Source organism: Ursus americanus, chromosome 1, assembly GCF_024610735.1.
Source record: "Ursus americanus isolate L20-20 chromosome 1, mUrsAme1.1.p, whole genome shotgun sequence".
NCBI lineage: Eukaryota > Metazoa > Chordata > Mammalia > Carnivora > Ursidae > Ursus > Ursus americanus.
In genome coordinates this window covers 98,428,632-98,449,817 of record NC_142127.1, presented here as the reverse complement: position 1 = coordinate 98,449,817, position 21,186 = coordinate 98,428,632, and the positions used below count along the sequence as shown (strand labels likewise).

Genomic DNA, 21,186 nt, shown 5'->3' with positions numbered 1-21,186 from the left:
ACTTTGAGGATTAATAGTTTACTTTGCAGTGACACCAATGCAGTAAGCTCTAGACAATGCATTTTTTCCCTTGGTTAGAGAGCCGTGAGGTTTCCGTTTGATTAACAAACCTTTATAGGCATCTGAAATGCCATTTTACTTTTTTTTTTTTAATGTTTTGTTTTTGTTTTTATTTTTTTATTGGTAGAGCCAAAGGTCAATTATTTCTTAAGATCTAATTGGCAGGAGTCTTTTTTTAGAAAAGAAATTACTATATTATACGGTTTTCTTACCTTCATTTTGAAAAGTGCATACTTAAGTCGTTATTTATTTCAAGCTTTGACAAAGAAGTTGTATTTGTGAATAAGAGCACCAGTATTCTAGTTTCAACTAGTTCTGAACTACTAAGTATTCTTTTTCTTTTCATTTTAATTCTTGTTTTGTGATTAGGAGGGTTAGTGTCAGTAATCTTTGGGCTGAAGAATTACTCTGATCTTCTAATCAAATATTTCACCATCCAAAGTCACACTTTTTTTTTTTTAAATCCAGTTTTGAACCGTTTGAAAACCTGTGTTTATTTAGCCCTGGACTTAATCAGAAAGACTTTTGCATCTTTTTTTTTTTCTTTTTTTAAAGCACTTATTTGTACAGATTTGCGAAGTTAATAAGTATTACATGACAGGTACAATGCTGGCGGGCTGATACTAACTCTCTTCTTATCTGACCTCTCAGAAGCTGCAGTTCATCATCTGCTGTCATAGTTCCACAACCAGAGGATCCAGACAGAGCCAATACTTCAGAAAGGCAAAAAACGGGGCAGGTGCCTAAGAAAGACAATTCTCGAGGAGTGAAACGCAGTGCTAGTCCAGACTACAACAGGACCAATTCTCCTAGCTCTGCCAAAAAACCAAAAGCACTTCAGCATACTGAGTCTCCCTCAGAAACAAATAAGCCACATAGTAAGTCAAAGAAGAGACATTTAGACCAGGAGCAACAACTGAAATCTGCACAATCGCCGTCAACAAGTAAGGCTCATACCCGAAAGAGTGGGGCCGCTGGCAGTTCACGGAGTCAGAAAAGAAAGAGGACAGAGAGTTCTTGTATAAAGAGTGGTTCTGTGTCTGAGTCAACGGGTGCCGAAGAGAGATCTGCAAAACCCACCAAGCTGGCTTCAAAATCCGCCGCCTCGGCCAAAGCTGGGTGCAGCACCATCACCGATTCTTCCTCCGCTGCCTCTACTTCCTCCTCCTCTTCTGCTGTCGCCTCGGCCTCCTCCACTGTACCACCTGGGGCCAGGGTGAAACAAGGAAAAGACCAGAACAAGGCCAGGCGTTCCCGTTCAGCATCCAGTCCCAGTCCCAGAAGAAGTAGCAGGGAAAAGGAACAGAGTAAAACTGGTGGCTCTTCAAAATTCGATTGGGCTGCTCGTTTCAGCCCTAAAGTTAGCCTTCCTAAAACCAAACTGTCTCTTCCAGGGTCTTCTAAGTCAGAGACATCAAAACCTGGACCTTCTGGATTACAGGCCAAATTAGCAAGTAAGTGTATGGAAACTTCTTTCTTCTTTTTTTTTCCCCAAGGAAATTTTTCTTGGTGTGTCCAAAGTGGTGATGCTTTCAAGGTAGTCAGATTTGTTTTGGTTTTTTTTTTGCAGCTTGAGGCAGTCTTAGCTTTACTATATCCATTCGTAACAATACATAAGAATTGACGCTACATTTAGTTCTAAGGAGACTGGTCAGGAGTGCTGCCGCCTTATTTCTAAATGGTCACATTGTAGTACCTGCATCTTTATCCTTGTAGTATCTGTTCCTAAGTTATTTCCTATTATCAGGGTGGGACATCAAGTTGGATCTTCTTCTTTAACCAGACAACAAAATTATTTCAGTTACGAGTTGCTTTTGACCATGATTGAAAGTCAAATAGTGGGGTGTTTTTGGGGGGAGGGGGTTTGGTATGATACATTCGTGATATATGGAAATACTGAGCTAAAATTTCAGAATAAATGAAATCTTACTCACATGCCATACTTAAAGATAAAAAGCTTCGTCTGAAGATGAATACCTCTTACTTAGTTCCGTACACCGGGCTCTAGTCCCACGTAAATGGGGAGGAGTATTGCCCTCTTGAACAGTGGAGTGGAACTTACATTTCAGAATGATACCTTTCAAGCAAAGAAACAGACTAGATGGGAGATAGGGATCTTAGGGCACTTTTCTTTTTCTCTTCTGTTCAAAAGACTACTTCAGAGAAGCCGACTGTTCATGTCATTAGAACTGATTAGAGCTGGTGGTGGCCTTCTTCAGTTACGTGATTGCTGTAATGCTGAAGGGCGTCCTTTTCTTTTTTCTGTTTTGAGACATCTAAAAAACACAAATAGAATAATACAGCACTTATGTACGGTTTCAGCATTTAATTTTTGTGATATTTATCCAGGAAGCTCGCTTTTCACCATCCTTTTTCTCCCCTCCATAGAACATTGTAGATTTATATTTTCATAGGGCTAGAACCTTTTCTTGGTTATTGAAAACTTTGTATAGTGTGGTAGCATTCTTGTCAAAGTTTAGCTAATAGTGGCTCAGCCTAACCTGTTGAATCAGAGCCAGTTGTTAGCTCCGTTTCCTTTAACCCTACTATCTGTACTTGATTCAATATTTGTGATTCAGTATTTGCTAAACTTTAACAAGAAGACTAGTAGACACTACATAAAATCTTGTGTTTAACCTGTACCATAGGGTTATCATGAAGGTGACATCTTTTACATTGTAGAATTTTGTTCAATTTGGGTATTTTAAGTGTGCCTTACTTCTGTATTAAAATCTTTTGAATTTGAAGGTACAGATTTTGGATTACGATTGGTACCTTGAAGTCAAAAGGGAATTAAAAGGCAGGCTAAAGAGGGACCATCAACTGTCTGTTGGACCTGCCAAGGTTTTCTTGACAGTTGGAGTTTGTTTATCTCTGCTTTTATACCTCTTCCTTTATGTTTTGAAGTGAAGTAGAAGCGTGTGTGTGTGTGTGTGTGTGTGTGTGTGTGTCCAGTGTAGTAGCCGTGTGGCCTCCACAGCCATTGGGCCAGGGTGAGTTTATAGCTGGTTTGGTGGGATTCACTCCTCCGTTTTCTGCCTTCCAGTATGCTTTACTTGCAGAGCTTATCTCCTGCAGCTCTGATTTCTAGGAGGGTCCGGGGCAGGGTGAGAGCAGATTGTTCTTGAGTGTCATGTCCTTGACTCTTCCTCGGCACTTGTTTTCTTTTCTTTTCTTCCGAGTCTGTTAACGTAATTTTTAAAAGAAAACCTGACCCCCAGTGCAGTCTTGGTTTCTCTACCTGAGAAAGCACCCTGAGTTCTGATGTGACCCCTGGGCCATAATAAAACCAGATGGTCTGTGAAGCTCACTCTGCACATGGTGACAAGTGAGTAAAACTCAACTCGTATTGTCTTCCTCACTTGCACAAAATCTGTGTGTGTCGTGTGGTCACGAATACCGCTTTTCCGTTTTCACTACCACTATCCTAGTTCTCAGCTCTAATTATAGCCTAAGCTGTTGGAACAGGAGAAGGGAACCAGCATTTATTTCACATCTAATAAATACTAGGTATTTTATATATGCAGTCCATTTAATTTTTTAAAAAATGGTGTTTAATGATACTTATTAAGGAAATTTATTTTAAGGAGGTGGGCTAGCCTGCCTGGTGACTTACCTCACAGGTGGCAGAGCTAGAAGTGAAAGATGGAGGAAATGTGTAACTTGAAGCCACTGCCTCCTTCTCTTCATCACTTATTTTTCACCCCTGTTAGTTTTCTGTGTTGTACTGTCACACCATATTTGGGTCATTAGGAGATGTTAAGGCCCCGGAGGAGATGAAATTATATGATCCTTCTTTACTGGTATTGATTCATCTTTAGGGATGAATATTGTGTGAACCCAAGGATTTAAATCATTCCATTCACTACATACTTGCTTATTTTCAAATAAGTGAAAAACATTTCAAAACAAAATAGTAGGGAATATTTATACGTAACGTTCTTACAAGAGTCTGATAACTTGTAAATCCTTTACATGGATCATGTCATTTACTACTCATCTGCTCTGTGTGGCAGATACTATTATTTCCATCTTAGAAGTAAGGAAACTTAGGGTCAGTGGTCAGTTTGGCTCCCTAAGGTCACAGAACCAAGGAGCCAAGAGTCCTTCCAGTTTTAGTGTATGTACTGCCGAGTCGAGCACTATAGAGCCAAGAGTCAAACCCAGACCATCTGGTTCCAGAAATCAGTCGTGAGACTAGGATGCATAGGATTGAGTAGACTGGGCGAGCTAAATCTAGGAAGGCTTTTTGAGGTCAGACAGGGCAGGGTGGATTTTAGGCATGATTACTATGTCACTTTGGGAAAAGAGTCTATATAGGAAGCAATACTGCAATAGAACTGACAGTACTTGGTAATTTTACTTAAGAATATACGGGCAAAATAAGGTATTTTATGGGAATCTCTTGAGTTTCAAGTAATGACATGTTGGGGATAGAAAACTCTTATTACAGAAGTGAAAATCCTTGCTTTGAATCCTAGTTCTGCCATTCTGTCACCTGGCAACTATGGGAAAGTTTGTAACCTTTTCCTTGTAAATGGGCATAATAGCTTATTTGAGGAATAAATGATTATATGAGGACACTGAGCATAGTAGTTAGTACATGAGATGCACTGTAGAATTTAGAACAGCAGAGATTAAGTATCTTAAGAAAGAAACTATATTCAACAACCTTTTGAGAATGAAGGATTGATAAATCCCAGCCGCTGATGAAGTTTAGGATATAACTCTTTTTAGATTCGGAAGATCTTGATTTGAAGTTATCTCTTTATATAGTTTTGTGAGGTTGGGCAAATCATGCAACCTAATCCCTGATCTTATTTGTAAAATGATAGTATTCATTCTTGTGAAGCATAAATAAAAGAATGTATGTGAAAATACCTTTAGTACTGTACTAACATGTAATGGTGACTTGAGAGTTATTGCCATATATTTGAAGAGCTCTTTACGCATGAGGAAACTTCTCTCCCCCCAAAACATCAAGACATGGGGCATAATTAGATTCAAAGGGTAGAGGTTGAGAGGCAGATTTCGGATTAGCATATCTGTAGAACCACAGTCTGTATGTCATCCAAAAAATGGATTTGGCCACTTCGTGAGATACAAAGCATTCCAAATTGGGTAGATCATTTGTTTTCTTCAACTTTTAAAAATCAGTGAACCTATTAATTAGAATATGATATGTTTTCTCAGGTAAAGAATTACTGATACGGTTGGTCAGTAAAGCTTCATGGGGAAAAAAAATTGTTTCCAAGTTGTAGAAATAATGGTACCTACATGATACTTTATGAAAACTCATTTCCCATGGTCAGATACTACTGGAGATTTAGGATTACATTAACACATTGAAGGCTGCAAGAAATCTTATGGTAACTTCTGCTTAACGTAGTATTTTACAGATTTGCTTGACCATCTTGGGAGACAGCAGTGGTCCAAGCAACCTTGGGAAAATGATAGAATACATGGAGTCAGGATACTTAAGCAAGAAGACCTTTCCCAAGTGTGCTGTTTCGACAACTGTTAACAGACTGATGAACGAACGAGCTCCTGGTCAGGAGTTAGGGCTGGCAGGAGAACTGGCGGAACAGCTACTTTTGTGATGGGCTTCTTAAAGCCTTGTGGCTTGCCGGCTGCAACTGATGAAAATAGCTCTGTGACAAAGGTCACACTGTATCAGTTGATAGAAGTCTTGAGAATACCTCAGAAGGGATAGTGTTATGTGACAATTTTTAATATGCCTTAGGAAATTATTCTTGCTATGTGTTGTTTAATATAAGCAAACAGACATTCTCAGAAATTTGTGTCGCATAAATGTAAAACCAGTCTGGCAATGTAATGATACAAGTGATTTTTGAAAATATTTTTATATTTTAATATATTTTAAAATGTTTTTGTAATTCGTGTGGCTTCAGGATCTGTTTTGCTAATCTAACTTCTTTTAAAAGAAAACTAATCTTGAAGTAATACGACTTTCAGAGTATGTAGTGTCTGAATAGTAGAAGGTGATAGATGGCATGCAAATACAAGAAAGTTTGTTATCAAAATCTGGGCCATTATGGAACTTATTTATAGAAAAATTTAAAAATATTATATTTCTTGTCTGATGTGTCTATTTGTAGATCTGGTCTCCTCTCATTATTTAAGTGGACATCATGTGCATATTATTAATAACCTAGTCAGCAGTAGTTACCAGCTTATTTCCAGCTTGAGTTTCATGCTCTTCTGGTGACTTGCATGCAGCCTGTGGCCATTATTAGAACTAGACAAGAACCAGGCAGATGCAGAATTCTGGTAAGGAAATTCTGCTGAGATAGGACTCTATCATCAGTCTGAGACTGAGACCTGCTTCTCTGTATCCCTAGCATGGAGGGAAGAAATAATATGTTGAGGAGGGAATTGAAGAGTTAAAATCTTGGTTTCACCTAGAGTCTTATGGGGTCGTGCATACTGAGTCTAAATAATTAAATTACCTTTTCACCTCATGAGGTGTTGGCTGAGGAGCTTAAAGGGAAAAGGATTAAGTGTTAAGATTTTTCTGTATCGTAAGACAGCTGTTAAAATAATTTAGCAACTTAAAGCTCTAATAATTTTAAAAGGTAAGTGCGTTGCAAAATTACTGATTCCAGTAATCAAAGGGCTTTAAAAAATACATTAAATTACAAAAATGAGTTGCCAAGTTGTAAAAGAACGCTGAATAGAAACTAGTATCATCACCCTCTTTGTTAAGAAGACTTTATTTTTTTAATTTTTATTATTTTTTTAAAGATTTATTTATTTTAGAGCGAGAGAGTATGAGCACAAATGGTGGGGGGACGGAGGGAAAGGGTTGCGGGGGGAGGGGGAGCGGAGAGAAAAACAGACCCCTGAGCACGGAGCCCAGTGTGGGCCTTGATCTCAATGACCTGAGCTGAAATCGAGTTCGAAGCTCAACCACCTGAGCTACTCAGGTACCCCAAAAAGGGCTTTTATTTTACATTGCAAATTTTAAACAATCATGGTATGTATTTTTGTATATCAGGTCAGAATAAGAATTAATTTAGCCAAATTACATTTTACTAAAGTTACATATAAGTTTAAAAAAAAACCAAACCCAGCAGTCTTCCTGCCACATTGCCCTTTCCCAGTGCTGATTATTTTGGTGTTTATTTCCATGTATATGGTGTATGTGCTCATGTGTTTATTGGTTGGGTTTTTTCACTTTGAGCACAATTGCCTGCCCTTTTTGAAAGTGACCGCACTTCTGTACCCACCAACCATGTACTGTATGCACTTCCCCTTTGCCCAGGCATGATCAGTGCCCGCCCAATGTTTGTATAGATACATACATGCCATTTACAGAGTCATGTAGGAAGGTTTCCTTTCTTAACACAGTTTTGGTTTTCTTGTTTTAAATAACTATTTTGTTGATGTTGTTTTCCTTTTCTGTGAACCCATCGCTCCAAACTCTTTACTAATTGTCTGAATCTTTTCTCAAGCTGTCTACTTGCTTTTGTTAAATTGTCCTGAAGAAATAAGGCCTCTGGATGGCTACTCTTTTATGCCTGCTTCACAGCTTTTATTTATTTAGCCTGGGCATTTTCTTCAGTCTTTTGTTTAGCTTTCTGTTTCCAGATCCCACATCATCTTTCCCGGTTCACTATTTCGTTTTGAGGGAATGTATCTTCTTCCACTTGGCTTTTTGAGAAAAAATGCTTATGAGATTTTTAAAAGCCTTTTTATTGTTTTTAGATTTTGACTGTCTGATAATATACAACCTAGGTACTTGTTTGATTGGTTATAGAGTGCTGGGTTAGAAATGATTCTTAAAATTTTTGAAGAAACACATTATTTTTAAGCTTTCTTTATTGGAAACATTCTGATTCCTGATCTGTTGTATATGTAACCCATTCTTCTAGCTGCAGATCTTTACCTCCATTATATTGCCATAGCTGTGGGTTTGGCCTCATTTCTTACTAGGGTGACCAGCAGTCCTGGTTTCCCTTGGGTCTGAGGCATTCCCCCAGACTCAGGACTCGGCCTTAAAACCAGGGTTAGAGCCAAGCAAACCAGGATGGTTGTTCACTGTATCCTTGTTTCTTTTCTCTTTCTAGATCTCCTATTATTTTGGATGATTGTCCTCTTGGAAAGTTCTGATGTTTTCATTCTGGCTTTGCTTTTTTCTTCTACTTTCTGGTAGATTTCTTCGACTTCTTCCAACCTTTCTTTTGATTTTTTTTTTCTGTTGTTTTTATTTTCAAGAGGTTATTTTGTTCTTTTTATTATGGATGCATTTCTTTTTTTGAGGACATTAATGGTGAGTTTTCTGTACACAGTTCTCATGAAGTTTTTTGGAGGGAGGGAGGTTGGTTTGGTTTTGATTTTCGTATTGGGAGTTTTCCTCAGGTTTTGGTAATTCCTGGTTGTTTCCTCATACTCAGGTTTTGGTCCCCCAACACTTAATCTGTAAGCTCTGAACACATAGAGGAGATTTCACTGAAATCCATTTTCTGGTGATCTGTTTTGGCTGGTCATTATGAAGCCTGTCATTATTTTTAGATCTTTTTCTTTGGTGAAATTCCACAGAGAAGATTCCTCCTGCCTAGAGGTGAAAGCTGACTGACTGAGGTCTGGGGGTTGGGCAGGAAAAGAGGCCTAGGAAAGAAGCCATGTGTCATCTAATCTGTCTGTTCGTACTTGATCCTCCCTCTCCTTCTCTCATTTTGGTATGGTGCACCTAGATACAGCTGTGTACTTTAATTGAGAATTTCTTTATTTTATACTTTCTAAAGAATAGAGGTCTTGTGTTTTGCTGGGTCAGCAGAGAGACAGTTACCCAGCTGTGCAAGTGGGGGAGGGGATCTGGGGATCTTACTGCTTCATAAACAGCCTATCAGCCAATCCTTAGTCTTAATTCCAGAGTCATCCCAGAGGTACCTGGTACCATCAGTTCCTGAACTTTGTGGGATTCTGAGTCCCATTCTCATTGGTAATTTATCTTAGTTTTCTACTTTAAGTTTTCTGGAATTTCTAGTGCTGGGATTTCTGCTTTTCATCTTGTAAAATTGTGTTGTGATAGTAATCTCTTCCATTCTTCTTATCCTTGTGGATTTATGCCTCAGATTCTTTTAATAATACTAGTTTAGTGGAGTTTCTCTGAGGACAGAAGTGAATGTATGTGTGTCCAATTATCTATCTTTAACCAGAAGACACACACTTTGTCATGTATATGCACATATTTCTTCAAACGTTGGCATTTGCTCCACACGATAATAGAGTGCCCATTATAGCCACACTCCATGCTAGACATGTGACACACATTAAATTTTATCCTCATTACAACAGAATGAGGTAGTTCCGTGTTTTAGGTATGAAGAAACCAAGTGCTTTATTTGCCTAAACACTAGACCTTTTTCCTTTCAAAAGAACTATGAATTACATCATTTGAATGGCTGTAAATGGATGTAACCTAATTTAGTTCATTCTCAATTAATGGGCATCTACATTGTTCTAAATTCTTTTAATTGACTAAAGCTTTGTAATTTACATCATTATCTACTTGTTAGGTTTCTGGTTATGTTCTTTTTAAGTATTGATGTATATTTTCAAATTGCCTGTAGGGATATATGAATTTCCATTCCCAATAGTAGTGTAAAATGCCAATCTGTTCATATACTTATTAGCTAAAACTGTATTCCTGCAGTTTTTATTACCATTCCCTATTATTGGACATTTAGCTCTTTTCCAGTATCTCATTATTAAAAGTAATGCTCAGATGAATATCTTTGTACATTTCCAACGTGTTTAATTTGTATTGCTAAGTCAGTGCATGAATTTGCTCTGCATTGGCTAGAAAATAAAAACTTGGCTTAGAAAATTCCATTTGGGATTTACCTTATTGTCATCTGCAAAACTCATCTTTTATTGTTACTGAATGATTTTAAACATCTGTGATCCTTTTTTTATATGTTAGGTTAACTTTCCATTTTGTGAATTTATTTTGGCAAAGTAACCATTAATAATGATGTGTATACTAAAAATAGACACACAGCAACACCAAGTTATACCAGGTTCTCATGATTCCGTTTTGGCTGAAGGAATGAAGATCAAGTTACTGAAAATATTCCCACTGTTAGTTAATTCTCTTTATTGGGTCTACTTTTTCCAGTAGCAAAATGGCCCCATTGCATGATTGTAAATTGAACTCTACATGTGCGATAGTACTCATGTTATTTGGTACATTTTTTCCCCTTTTATGAAGAAAAGACAAGTCATTCTGAATACCTTTTGAAACAGGTTCAACATGTAAATAAATGAATAATTGGTAGCTTTTTATCTCTTATTTTTATTTATTTATTTTAAAGATTTTATTTATTGAGAGAGTGAGCGAGGCAGAGCACAAGGTGGGTGGAGGGGATGGTCAGAGGGAGAGGGACAAGCAGACACCCTGCCAAGCAGGGAGTCCAACCCCAGGACTCTGGGATCATGACTGAGCTAAAGGCAGATGCTTAACCAACTGAGCCACCCAGGCGCCACAATTGATAGCTTTTTAAAATATATAAACGAATTGGAGATTTGCATTACAAAACCCTATCCTCCCCCACCCCTCCAAAAAAACCAATCCTAATCATCCTTTGATACCTTTAAATGTAAACGAGTTAGAACATTTGAATTTGAATACCCTTGTTTAAAATAACTGGTTCCTGTACCTAATTCATTGGTTTGTCTACTGTACTATTTTAAAAAGGAGATGTATTTGTTACCTTTGGGAGTATTGCAAAAATTATTAGTCAAAAAAATCAAGATAACTAATTCTAGAAAAATGAGTACTTGAAAATGAGATATTGTTTAGCTCATGTCTTATTGGACAAATTTTTGTTTTTTAATGTTGGACTGATTTTTGAAACTTAGGTGAGTCCATATACTGTTCTTGCTTTTTCTTTTCAAAGTCCAGGTCATTAATTATTATTATTATTATTTGTTTGTTTGTAAAGGTCCATATAGTAAGTATTTTAGGTTTTACTGACCACATACAGTTTTTGTTACATATTCTTCTTTTTAACAACTCCCTAAAATGTAAAAACCCTTCTTAGCTAGTGGGATGTACAAAAACAGGATTTCCAGTTGGGATTTGGCCCACAAGCTGCAGTTTGTCAACACCTACCTTAGACCAAAAATTTTAATATAATTGTATATTATATAAGGTGTGTGTATACACACACACACACTATATGGTATGTATTGTATGCTATATGGTGTACACACAAACACTGGTCAGTTTATATGACTGGTAAAGCCAATAGATAGGTTAGCTTCAGGCTTGGTTGGATCCAGGAGCTCAAAAAGATGATCCTGTCAGTCCCAAACCCATGTTATGACTCTCACACCTTCCCCTCTCCTTCCCAAAGATGCTATCCAATCATTTATGTATTAAATTGTAAGAAAGCCCCTGATTTCCTTGGATCATATGTCCGTAACGAATCACTATTTTGGAGGCAGGATTGCAGTTGGCTATGATGGAAATAGTCTGGCCAGTTTGAGTCCCACTCATATAGTGGGAGTGTACCATGAATGGTACTTCTATCAGTATCACATGGAGACGGGGTAGGAGAGAGTTCTCGAAAGAATTTAAAAAAAAAAAAAAGTGTTCAGAGCAGTGGTTTCTGGATATTATACAATAGATGTCTATTTGATAATTTTATTTATTCATTCATTTATTTAAAAAGATTTTATTTGAGAGAGAGACAAGATAGCAAGAGAGAGAATGAAAGGGAAGGAGAGGGAGAAATGGGCTCCCTCCTGGGATCATGACCTGAGCCAAAGGCAGATGCTTAACTGACTGAGCCACCCAGGCACCCCCAACTTGATTATTTTTAAAGGTCACTTTGAAATGGATATATAAGTGGGAGAATAAAAACATTCATGTAGTTGAATTCAGTCATTATTCACTGAGTAAATGTGTTAGGTCAGTCTCTCCCCCATCTCACTTGATTTTTGAACAACCTTATCCTTATCTTACCAGAATACATTGACACTTCGGTTTATTTTCACTATACAACAGAAGGAATCTTTAAGAACGTTTAATTATTGCATTGTTAGATTATTTTATAATGGCTATATTTTTATTGTGGGACCATATGTGTATACCGTATCAAAGATTAGCATCCTCATTTAATTCATGAAAGAACTAAAAATAGAATAAAAGCATGACAGTGAATATGTACTATTTATTCTTTCTTTTCAAGTAACTTAATTGACTTAATAGTGAAAACCATACCTTTCTAGGACTGATACTGTTCTACCTCTGGTTACTTTGTGCTGAAGTAGGCAGATCATGTTACTAGTGCGCATTCCTCCTGCAAATTACAAAATTGGAATCATCCATGGTATTGTAATGCAAAGAGTAATACTTTCAAAATTTTGAAGTAGAGAAGAAAAATCACTATAAGTAGAAAGCACCAAGATCATACCTACGTTTATATTAGTTAAGGGTCCAGAAAATAAAATTCCTAAGGCTCTCAGTCTGTTCATTCTTTTAAGATGTTGTATTTTAGAAATCCAAGCTTACAACTAGATACGTAAGAGATTTAGTTATTTCACATTTTGTATGTCCTACCTTTGCAAAAGAACTAATGTTTTTACAAAAGATGAAGCCCTGAACTTTGAGCAAATTAGTTGTGGGTTAGGAATGCTTGTTCCAAAAACAGAGGGGGTGGGGCTAAGACATATATATGCTGTAGAGGAACAAAGCATTTAGGACTTTTAAGAGAATAATACTAACTTCCAGTTTCATTTTTATCCACAGGAATAAAGATTTTCAGAATATATTTGTAGGAACAAGAGCGTATATTTTTATACTAAAATACTGTCAAGAGCTTTGATGAAAGTATGTCTACATTTATACATAACTTCATTACGTAGAGCCTTTGTAGACATTAATATATGAATTTGACCAGTGGTATTCTGGATGCTTCTCAGAGTGGCCTCATAAAAATAAATGACAAATGCAGTTTTGCTGCATTACAGGCTGTGTGTGTGTGTGTGTGTGTGTGTGTGTGTGCGCGCGCGCATGCGCCTGCATTTCCATGCACATGAATTTTAATTCATTTTCAGTGGGTTGTTGGTTTACACTTACATTGTTTCCTCTTTTATTGAAATAACTCTTACTTGACCAGTAGAATGGAAGGAAACACATGTTGATTCTATAAAACTAGTGTTCTTATATGAAGAGTTTGAACAGTTTTCTAATTGAACCTGTAAGGCACAATTTTAACTTTGGCCATAAGTATGTTGAAGATGTAGTAACCTCTGGTCTGCTTCAAAATAAACTTAGGAATTACGTAGTTTGTCTGGGTTATGTACCTTTAAGCATGTCAGTTAATAGTTTTATGTCTGAAAAGTAAGAATTATCATAACTTTGTATCTGAAAGTGCTTTTGAAAACTATAGCCAGTCTAAAATTGTGAATACAGTGTGTTCTGGCATCGTCAGCTGAATGGCCAAAAAAAAAAGGTTAAGCTATCCCCATTCTCTAGGCAGAGCTTGCTCTGCAAACAACTTCAGCTTTCCTTTTTCCCAGAAAGTTTGACATTTGTAATCTTCTAAAGAATGTTTTAGATTTTGGAAGAATTTATAGAGTTCTTCTAACGTTTGACTTGATTTGCTTAGAAATACTGATAAATTAGTAATTATCAGTCTTTACCACCTGTGAGGTGTTTCCCTGTTCCAGTTTTTGGAGCAGATATACGTGTAAAAGCTAGTTTGTCTCTCATCCTGCCCTCAGGTAGTGTTAAAATAGGGAAACCTCTTTTCCACTATACAATGGTTTATGTAGCAGCTCCTTTATCCTGGGATTTATTTCTTCATTCATTCATTCATTCATTCATTCATTCATTCATTCCTGGAGAAAGTACAGTGGGGAGGGGTGGAGGGAGAGGGGGAGAGTCTCAAGCAGACTCTGCATTGAGTGCAGAGCCCAATGCAGGGCTCAGTCTCACGACTCTGAGCCCAAACCAAGAGTTGGACGCGTATGCAACTGTGCCACCCAGGGGCCCTCTACTTTTCTGTAATTTAGTACATTTCTCTTAACTTTTAACACCAACAATGGATAAAGAGATTGTGGCACATCCATTCAAAGGAATACCTTTCTACTGTAGAAAGGAATGGGCTACGAATCTCTGTAGCAACATGAAATCTCCAAAACACTGTATGACTCCATTTTTATGAAATTCTAGAATAGACAGTAACAAGAGATCAGTGGTTGCCAGAGGCCCGAAGTGTGGGTGAGGGGATTAACTGTAAGGGGCATGAAGAGACTTTGTAGAGTGATGATAGTGTTCCCTCCTGATCTGATTATGGTGTTGGTTATATGGGTTGATACATTTGTTCAACTCCATATTGAATCTCATCTATTTAAAGTGAGTATATTTTATCATAAAGAAACGACGTCTGAATGAAATTGTTTAAAACAAAGTTAAACACCTAAGTCTAAAATAGGACGTGAGTGGTGAAAGTATGAGAGTTTGGTCAGAAAGTATACTGTCCCCTCATAAGCAGTATAGCAGGAGCCCACAGTATGTTTAGTTAGATATTTTATTTTGAATGTCACTGACTAGATATAAACGTTTTTGCTAGGGTCCATTACTGTGTCATGGTATGTGTGAAAGACAGTTAAGTGTCACATAATCTAATATTAGTAACAATAATACAGAGGTTTTTAAAGTGTTGTTAGAGGTGAAAATGTGTAGTTTTTAATATGCACTCGTGGTTTTTTCTATGAATTTTATGTTTTTTAGTCTATTCTAACTTAGTTGCACAAGTCAAATAGAAAGAGAAGCTTAATGTTTTCTGAAACATTTAAAAATATTTTCTGAATTTTTTAAATCTTAAAAAACTGATGCTAATTGGTTGAATATATTAAGCTAGTCCCATAATCTGTCCACATGCCATGTTCGTCTTTCCGGTGACAGGATATGTGTCCCGACAAAGATAAAATAGCACGGGGTATCAAGCATTGATTTGTGATCACATTAAGTTAATTCTGGTGATAATGCTATTTGGTAGATCAATCTAAAAAAATTGAAATTTAACAAACCCTTAGGCCAATCTTCTTTTCCCCACTTCAAGTTTCATTTTTGGTCCTTTTGTGCCAGTTTGAGGAGTCTGGATAACCTTTCACAAAATTTACTTTGGGGGAAAAAAGGGCTGAAAGGTGTGGTTCAGATTTCTAAATGGTAATGCCTGTCTGAATGTAGATTTTTGTCTTTATAGCTTCTGTTTGATATGTAAAAATTCCTTAATAGTGTGCTTTTCACTTAGCAACTTTCATTATATATATGCATGCTTTAGGGACCATCCCAAGTTGAATAAACTGAGGTTTAAAATTAAGCCTGTCTAGAATCCTTTTTACCTTCTCTTACCCATACCGTTTACTGGTGTTTTTAACAAAATCAAGAGTAAGGAATTTCTGTTATTCCACTTTGAAGCAGTAAAATGGTCAAAAATTAAAAGTTCTTGGGGGATGGGGCACCTGGGTCACTCAGTTGGTTAAGTGTCTGCCCTTGGCTCAGGTCATGATCTCAGGGTCCTGAGATCCTGCCCCGTGTTGGGCTCCCTGCACATCGGGTGTCTGCTTCTCCCTCTCCCTCCCTCTGCTGCACCCCCCCACCCCGTTTGTGCTCTCTATCAAAGAAATAAAATCTTAAAAAAAAAAAAAAAAACAACCAAACATGGGGGGGAACAAGTGACCTGGAGAATTGTTTTTACAATGTAATTAGTCTCTGAAGAAGGAGACGCTGGCTCTTTAAGGTGACACTGTAGTTCTCCTGGAAATAAGTCTTTTGACTTGGAGACCTTTCACTGTTGGAGGTCTTTGTTTAGATAGAGCACACCGCCCAGTATGTTATAATGTATAATAACATTGGGCAAGGGGGAGGGTGAACCGTTGCTCTGATGGCCTCCCCATTGTTTATGAAATGGTAATAGACTTCGCTTAATGGCTGTACCTTTTTAGAATCTGTTAACCCTATGAAGGGTTTTAGTTAGCTTCCAGAATAACATGTAAGGTGTGCTTGTTTGACTTTCCCCCTTAATTTTCTGGTTATCTGTACAGGACATTCTAATAACCCTCACCTCAAGTATATTTTCCTTGCTGATAGGGTGGTGTAAACAAAAGAAAGCATTTTGTTCTCTTGTAGTCTTAATTGATGAACTTTATATAAACTAGATGAAAGGCACAGCTTACAGACAATGTAATGTGCTACTGAATGAAAATGGAAAATGTGTTAAATTTAATAAAATCCTGAAATAGATAGTAAATGCAAAAAAAAAAAAATCTCTTGGCTTTAGTTAGTGGAGGAGTAGAGATGATAGGAGTGGTTAAAGGGGATGGGATGAGGGGAGAAGGACCGTCATTCATGGTGTGGGATAGCTGGAGTCAAAGTTGGGCCCAAGTGGGATTTATCCTGACGGGGTATGCCAGGTACCATATTAACCTTGCCAGGATGGATTGGGTAAGTAAAGGCAAACTGGCAGAAACCTAGTCGAGTGCTAGAGAGCCCATAGACGATGCAATGGACTTTTGACCTGAAGGATTGTGTAATTTTTAATTTATGATAACTTAAAAAAAATTCACTTTTGTATTTCACATGAATAGGTTTAAGAAAATCTACCAAGAAGCGCAGTGAATCCCCACCTGCTGAGCTCCCCAGTTTGAGGCGGAGCACACGCCAGAAGACCACGGGCTCCTGTGCTAGTGCCAGGTAGGACATGGGCTTGTTCAGCTTATGAGCCGGTTCGTTGTCTTCTGCTCAGCTTTCATTAGAATCCTTCCCTAAGTTTTCAAAAATTACTGAAATTTTCACTTGAATGTTGAGTAGTAAAGAGACTTATCCAGTATACAAATGAATTCTTCCCCAGTGTTGATGTACATGTTTTTGCTAAGTATTAATCCTGCAATTTTTTGACAACACTCTGACCCTCTACCTTTTCCTCTGTTGCTACATTATTTTCACAGAGTTATTGCCAGCAGTTGGCCATTTTGTTGTTTTCAGAGTTCCAGCTGGCCAGTAAATCTCTAATCAGCATCTTTATGCAGATTTTTTAAAGGTAGCTAAATTTCGCAGTAGCATGATTAATGGATCAAAAGGGATGCCTGTTTAATGGCTGTAATATTGCCTAATTAGTTTCTCAAAGTGTTGGGACCGCTTGAGTTTAGTGGATAAGGAGGAGAGATGTACTTCATTTTCATTTTGTATTAACAGCACCTACCCCTCGCGGAGGAATGTGGGTGTTATGTGTTTGCTCTCACGTCTCCAGTTCCCACTTTCCTCAGTTGCTGTTTTGGATCTCATTTTCAGAAAATCAGCTACCTTCGATATGATACAGTGTATTATTTCACTTTCTTTCATTAACTGATTGAGAGTCGTAGGTTAAAGTTAACATTTTTTTTTCTTAACAGTTTCCTCACCTTTTCACGCGTGGTCAGTTGCTCACATGCGCTTGTGCAGCTGATTATGCACAGCTGGGTAGGACTTTTCCTCTTTTATATGTAGTTTGTTCTTTCTTCTGAATGTGCCAGAAGACAGTGATGGGGGCAAATGATTTCAGTTTGCCTTTTCGCTACTCTCAGTCAGGTGAGCTGAAAGGTTTTAGCTCTGCTGTTTGTCCTCCAAGATAAGTGACAATGACTGCTTTTGGTGGTGGGTACGATAGTGACATAAGGAAACAGAACGACTAGTTAGTTGCAAGTCGTAAGAAAAGGACTTGTGCCACTTAAATCGCTGCTTTTCCACTAATTTTCTGGTTCTGTCTGGATTGTTTAAAATGTTATTTAAAATGTCTGGAGTTAGTGTACCTGTTTGCTTTTGAGGTTTCTTAGCAATAGTTTTGTGAGAACTCTGAGAATTTCTTAGTTCTTCAAAGCTTTTGTCTAAAAATTTTGGGCTAGATTTTGAATCTGGTTTACCCAGAGTGCATAATCTGAGATATAAACTGAATTCACTGTGGTTGAAAATTAATGTTAAGTTGATGTGAAGTCAGGTAATCTATTGTCCCATCTTTGTCGGCTGCCTGCCTTCCTCCTACTCACAGCCACGTTCTTAGCGCATGTGAAATTACTTAGACTTTACATGGTTATTCTTTCTACAAGCTATCTAGCCACCTGCCTGGGAAAGCTTTTCATTTCAAATTTTCCTGAATTAGTGGCAGTTCCTCTTAAATTTAGTGCTTTTACAGCCTGCTGCAGCCTTGTCTTCATCTCTCTTTAGACTGATACTCCTTGAGGATATCAAGCAAAGTGTTGAGTACAGTGCGTGTCACGTGGCTGGTGCACATTGAATGTTAAATAGATGAATTAATTTGAATCTCACTAATTTGTAGCTTGGTAAATTGGGTCTGGAGTGTTTGTGTGGAAGAAAAGATTGGCTAAGCAAATCCCTGTTTAGGGAGGATTTTTTACTACTTGGAAGAACAAACTCTTCTAGTACTGTCTCGTAATTCAGAGCCTTCTTTTAAATGTCACTTTTATGCCTGCTGCTTCCTCCTGGTTTACTGGCCGGCATCTAATTCCACTGCAGTTTGACTTTGGTCTAAAACATTTCCTTAGTAGTGTGTTTTCTTCATTTCCTGAGGTAATTGGAGGGCTGCTATTTAAACCATACCAAGTTATAGTAATTAGGGAAATCTTTTGTTTTTACCTGATTTGCTTACTGATTTCTCTATTAAAATAGAAAAAAATCATCATCAATAAAATGTAACTTGCTTTGTGAGAAATGACTGATCATTATTCTTTCCATATTACACTGTGCCTCAATCCTAAGCCAGTGTCTTCCTCAGAGTCATCTGTATGTATTTATAAATGTTAAATCCTTAATTCTTTATTTTAAAAGATGGATCTCTTGTTCATTATTAGGGTAGTTCTTTTTTCGGTGATTTAAGTTATCTGGAACTTAAGTGATAGGAATTTCCCACATCTTATCCTCTTCCACCCCCCCCCCCCCACTGTCAGATATAAATTCTTTATGTTGATCCACTATTTAGCCTGGAAGTAGGGATCTATTTTAAATGAGTTGAATTCTCTCAGCAGAAGTCACTTTTCCATTTAGTTGAAGTGTTTAGAAATCATTTCTGTCTGTAAGAGTGACAACAGCTCATAGCATCACAAAAGCATGTACTGTGAATGCAGTGTAACTTGGAAGAATTTTAAATATACAAAGTCTTGGTTGTTACCCATAATGATTTTCTGCAACAATTTCTATGGCAAAAGAAGAAACTGGCTTTGTGTTCCATGCATTGGAGCTTTGTGCTGCGTGGACATTGCTTCTGGTCACTGGTAGTGCTGCCTGTGATGGCATCTTTCTGTTGTAGTCGGCGAGGCTCTGGCCTGGGCAAAAGAGGAGCAGCTGAAGCTCGTCGACAGGAGAAAATGGCGGACCCTGAAAGCAGCCAGGAGACAGTGAATTCTTCAGCTGCACGGACAGACGAAACTCCCCAAGGAGCTGCAGGTAGGTTGGCATGTGTCTTAGCCCTAAAATGCATTTATGTATCCTACTGATTTGTTTAGAGATAAATTTCCTTGTAGGCATACCAGATAAAAGGCAAGAGAGGGGAGAGAGGTATACTCGATGCTACCTCAGATAAACTTGTTCTCCTTTGTTTTTACTTGATAGGTTTGGTTTTTTGATGAGTTGGATTCATTTGTTCTTGTTTTTTAATTCTTTTCCAAATCCAAGTTTGTACTAATTATATTCAGATGGCTTTTAGGAAAGATACCACTTTCTGTGAAGGTTCTTCTGTAGCAGTGCGGACATACAGTAGTTACCCAGTGATTGTTTGAAAATTTCAGTTCATAATAAGAAAGTAAGGACATGGATTAAATTGCTTCTTCATACACCTGTAAATTTTAATGGAAAATGTTGAAACCCCTAAAAAGTAATAAGTGTTCCTTTTGAAAGGAACTTTAAGAATGCTGTTTATGTTTTTATGGGCTTATTTTTATTCTTCTTGATATCTTAGCACAACAAAAATAAGGCTGCCCCCCAACCCTTTCAGCTTTAAATAGGCGTCAGTCACCAAGAGGAAAAGAAGGCTAATACCTCAGAGGCTTATTGTGGCCAACAGGTTTTAAAGTGTAGCTTGTTATGGGCATTTCTCTCTAACATTAAGAACAGATGGGAAGATGTTGCGGTTCATCACTATGAACGTGGGTATGATGAGTCCCTTCTGTCAGTGATACAAATGGGCTTAGGTGTAGGTGTGTTCTTTCACAACGCTCTTTCACGTAACATTAGCGTGTGTGCTAGTGTTCTTTCATGCCTGTGGTGGAGCCTATGTCCTAGTTTGCCAGGAAGGTTCTCATTTGCCCACCGCTGCTCATGTTTTATATGCTCCTTGTCTCAGCTCTCTATCCAGCTTAACATTCTTGCCTGGTTTTGTGTGATAAGTGGCATGGCAGACTTGGAACATTCTCTTCTGGTGGGAGGCAGCCTTTTTCAAGTACTTTTTTTTTTTTTTTTTTTTAAGAATAGTTTTTCCAAAAGGTTACATTTGAGGGAGAGTACAGTCCATTGCACATACAAATCACTGAAGCTCTTGAAGACACACAGGCTGTGCTTCCCAGTGTTGTAATGTTATTTCAAGTCTGCATGTGGAAGTGGGGCAGTTCCCACGTGGATGGCAGAAACGGAGCTGCTGCATGTGTTGAAGCGGGCTCATTACAGTGATTACCGTGGCTAACGGTGGTGCAGTGTACCCTGTTGCAGACATGGCAGTAAGCACTGTACATATATTCTCATTTAATGTTCAAACAATGTGCTGAGGTGTGAGTGCTGTTCTCCTCTTTTAGAAATGAAAAACTAAGGCAAATATGGTTAAGGTCGCCCAGGGTTGTGGGACTCTGAAATCCAGGTTTTCAAAAAGAAGAGCACACATTTCTAAAGACTATGTCCTTCCACCTCCCCCACACTCACAAGAGTTAATTTCAGATGAATACCACTAGAGGCCAGAACGAGGGGGTGGTGTGTGAAGTTTTGATCCGGTATATTTACCTAAGTGGATAAAAACTTCAGGGGATTAAGTTCATAAGACTTACCCCCTAAATGCTTGTGTTCCTTGTTATTGAGATTCGAAATCATGGTGTGATCTCAGTGTTTTC

General features: G+C 37.8%; 1 protein-coding gene across 17 annotated transcripts in view; it reads left to right on the top strand.

The window, feature by feature from the left end:
- The window catches only part of TRIP12 (thyroid hormone receptor interactor 12), a 140,259-nt gene that overhangs the window by 55,726 nt on the left and 63,347 nt on the right, over nt 1-21,186 (top strand). For 15 of the 17 annotated variants that reach the window (XM_045794170.2, XM_045794173.2, XM_045794183.2 and 12 more), the window contains 3 exons: nt 712-1,514; nt 16,690-16,795; nt 19,401-19,537. In XM_045794170.2, coding sequence (XP_045650126.1) covers nt 712-1,514; nt 16,690-16,795; nt 19,401-19,537 — 1,046 coding nt within the window. The remainder of the gene's footprint in view (nt 1-711; nt 1,515-16,689; nt 16,796-19,400; nt 19,538-21,186) is intronic. The other 2 variants (XM_045794178.2, XM_045794177.2) reach the window with 1 other exon arrangement.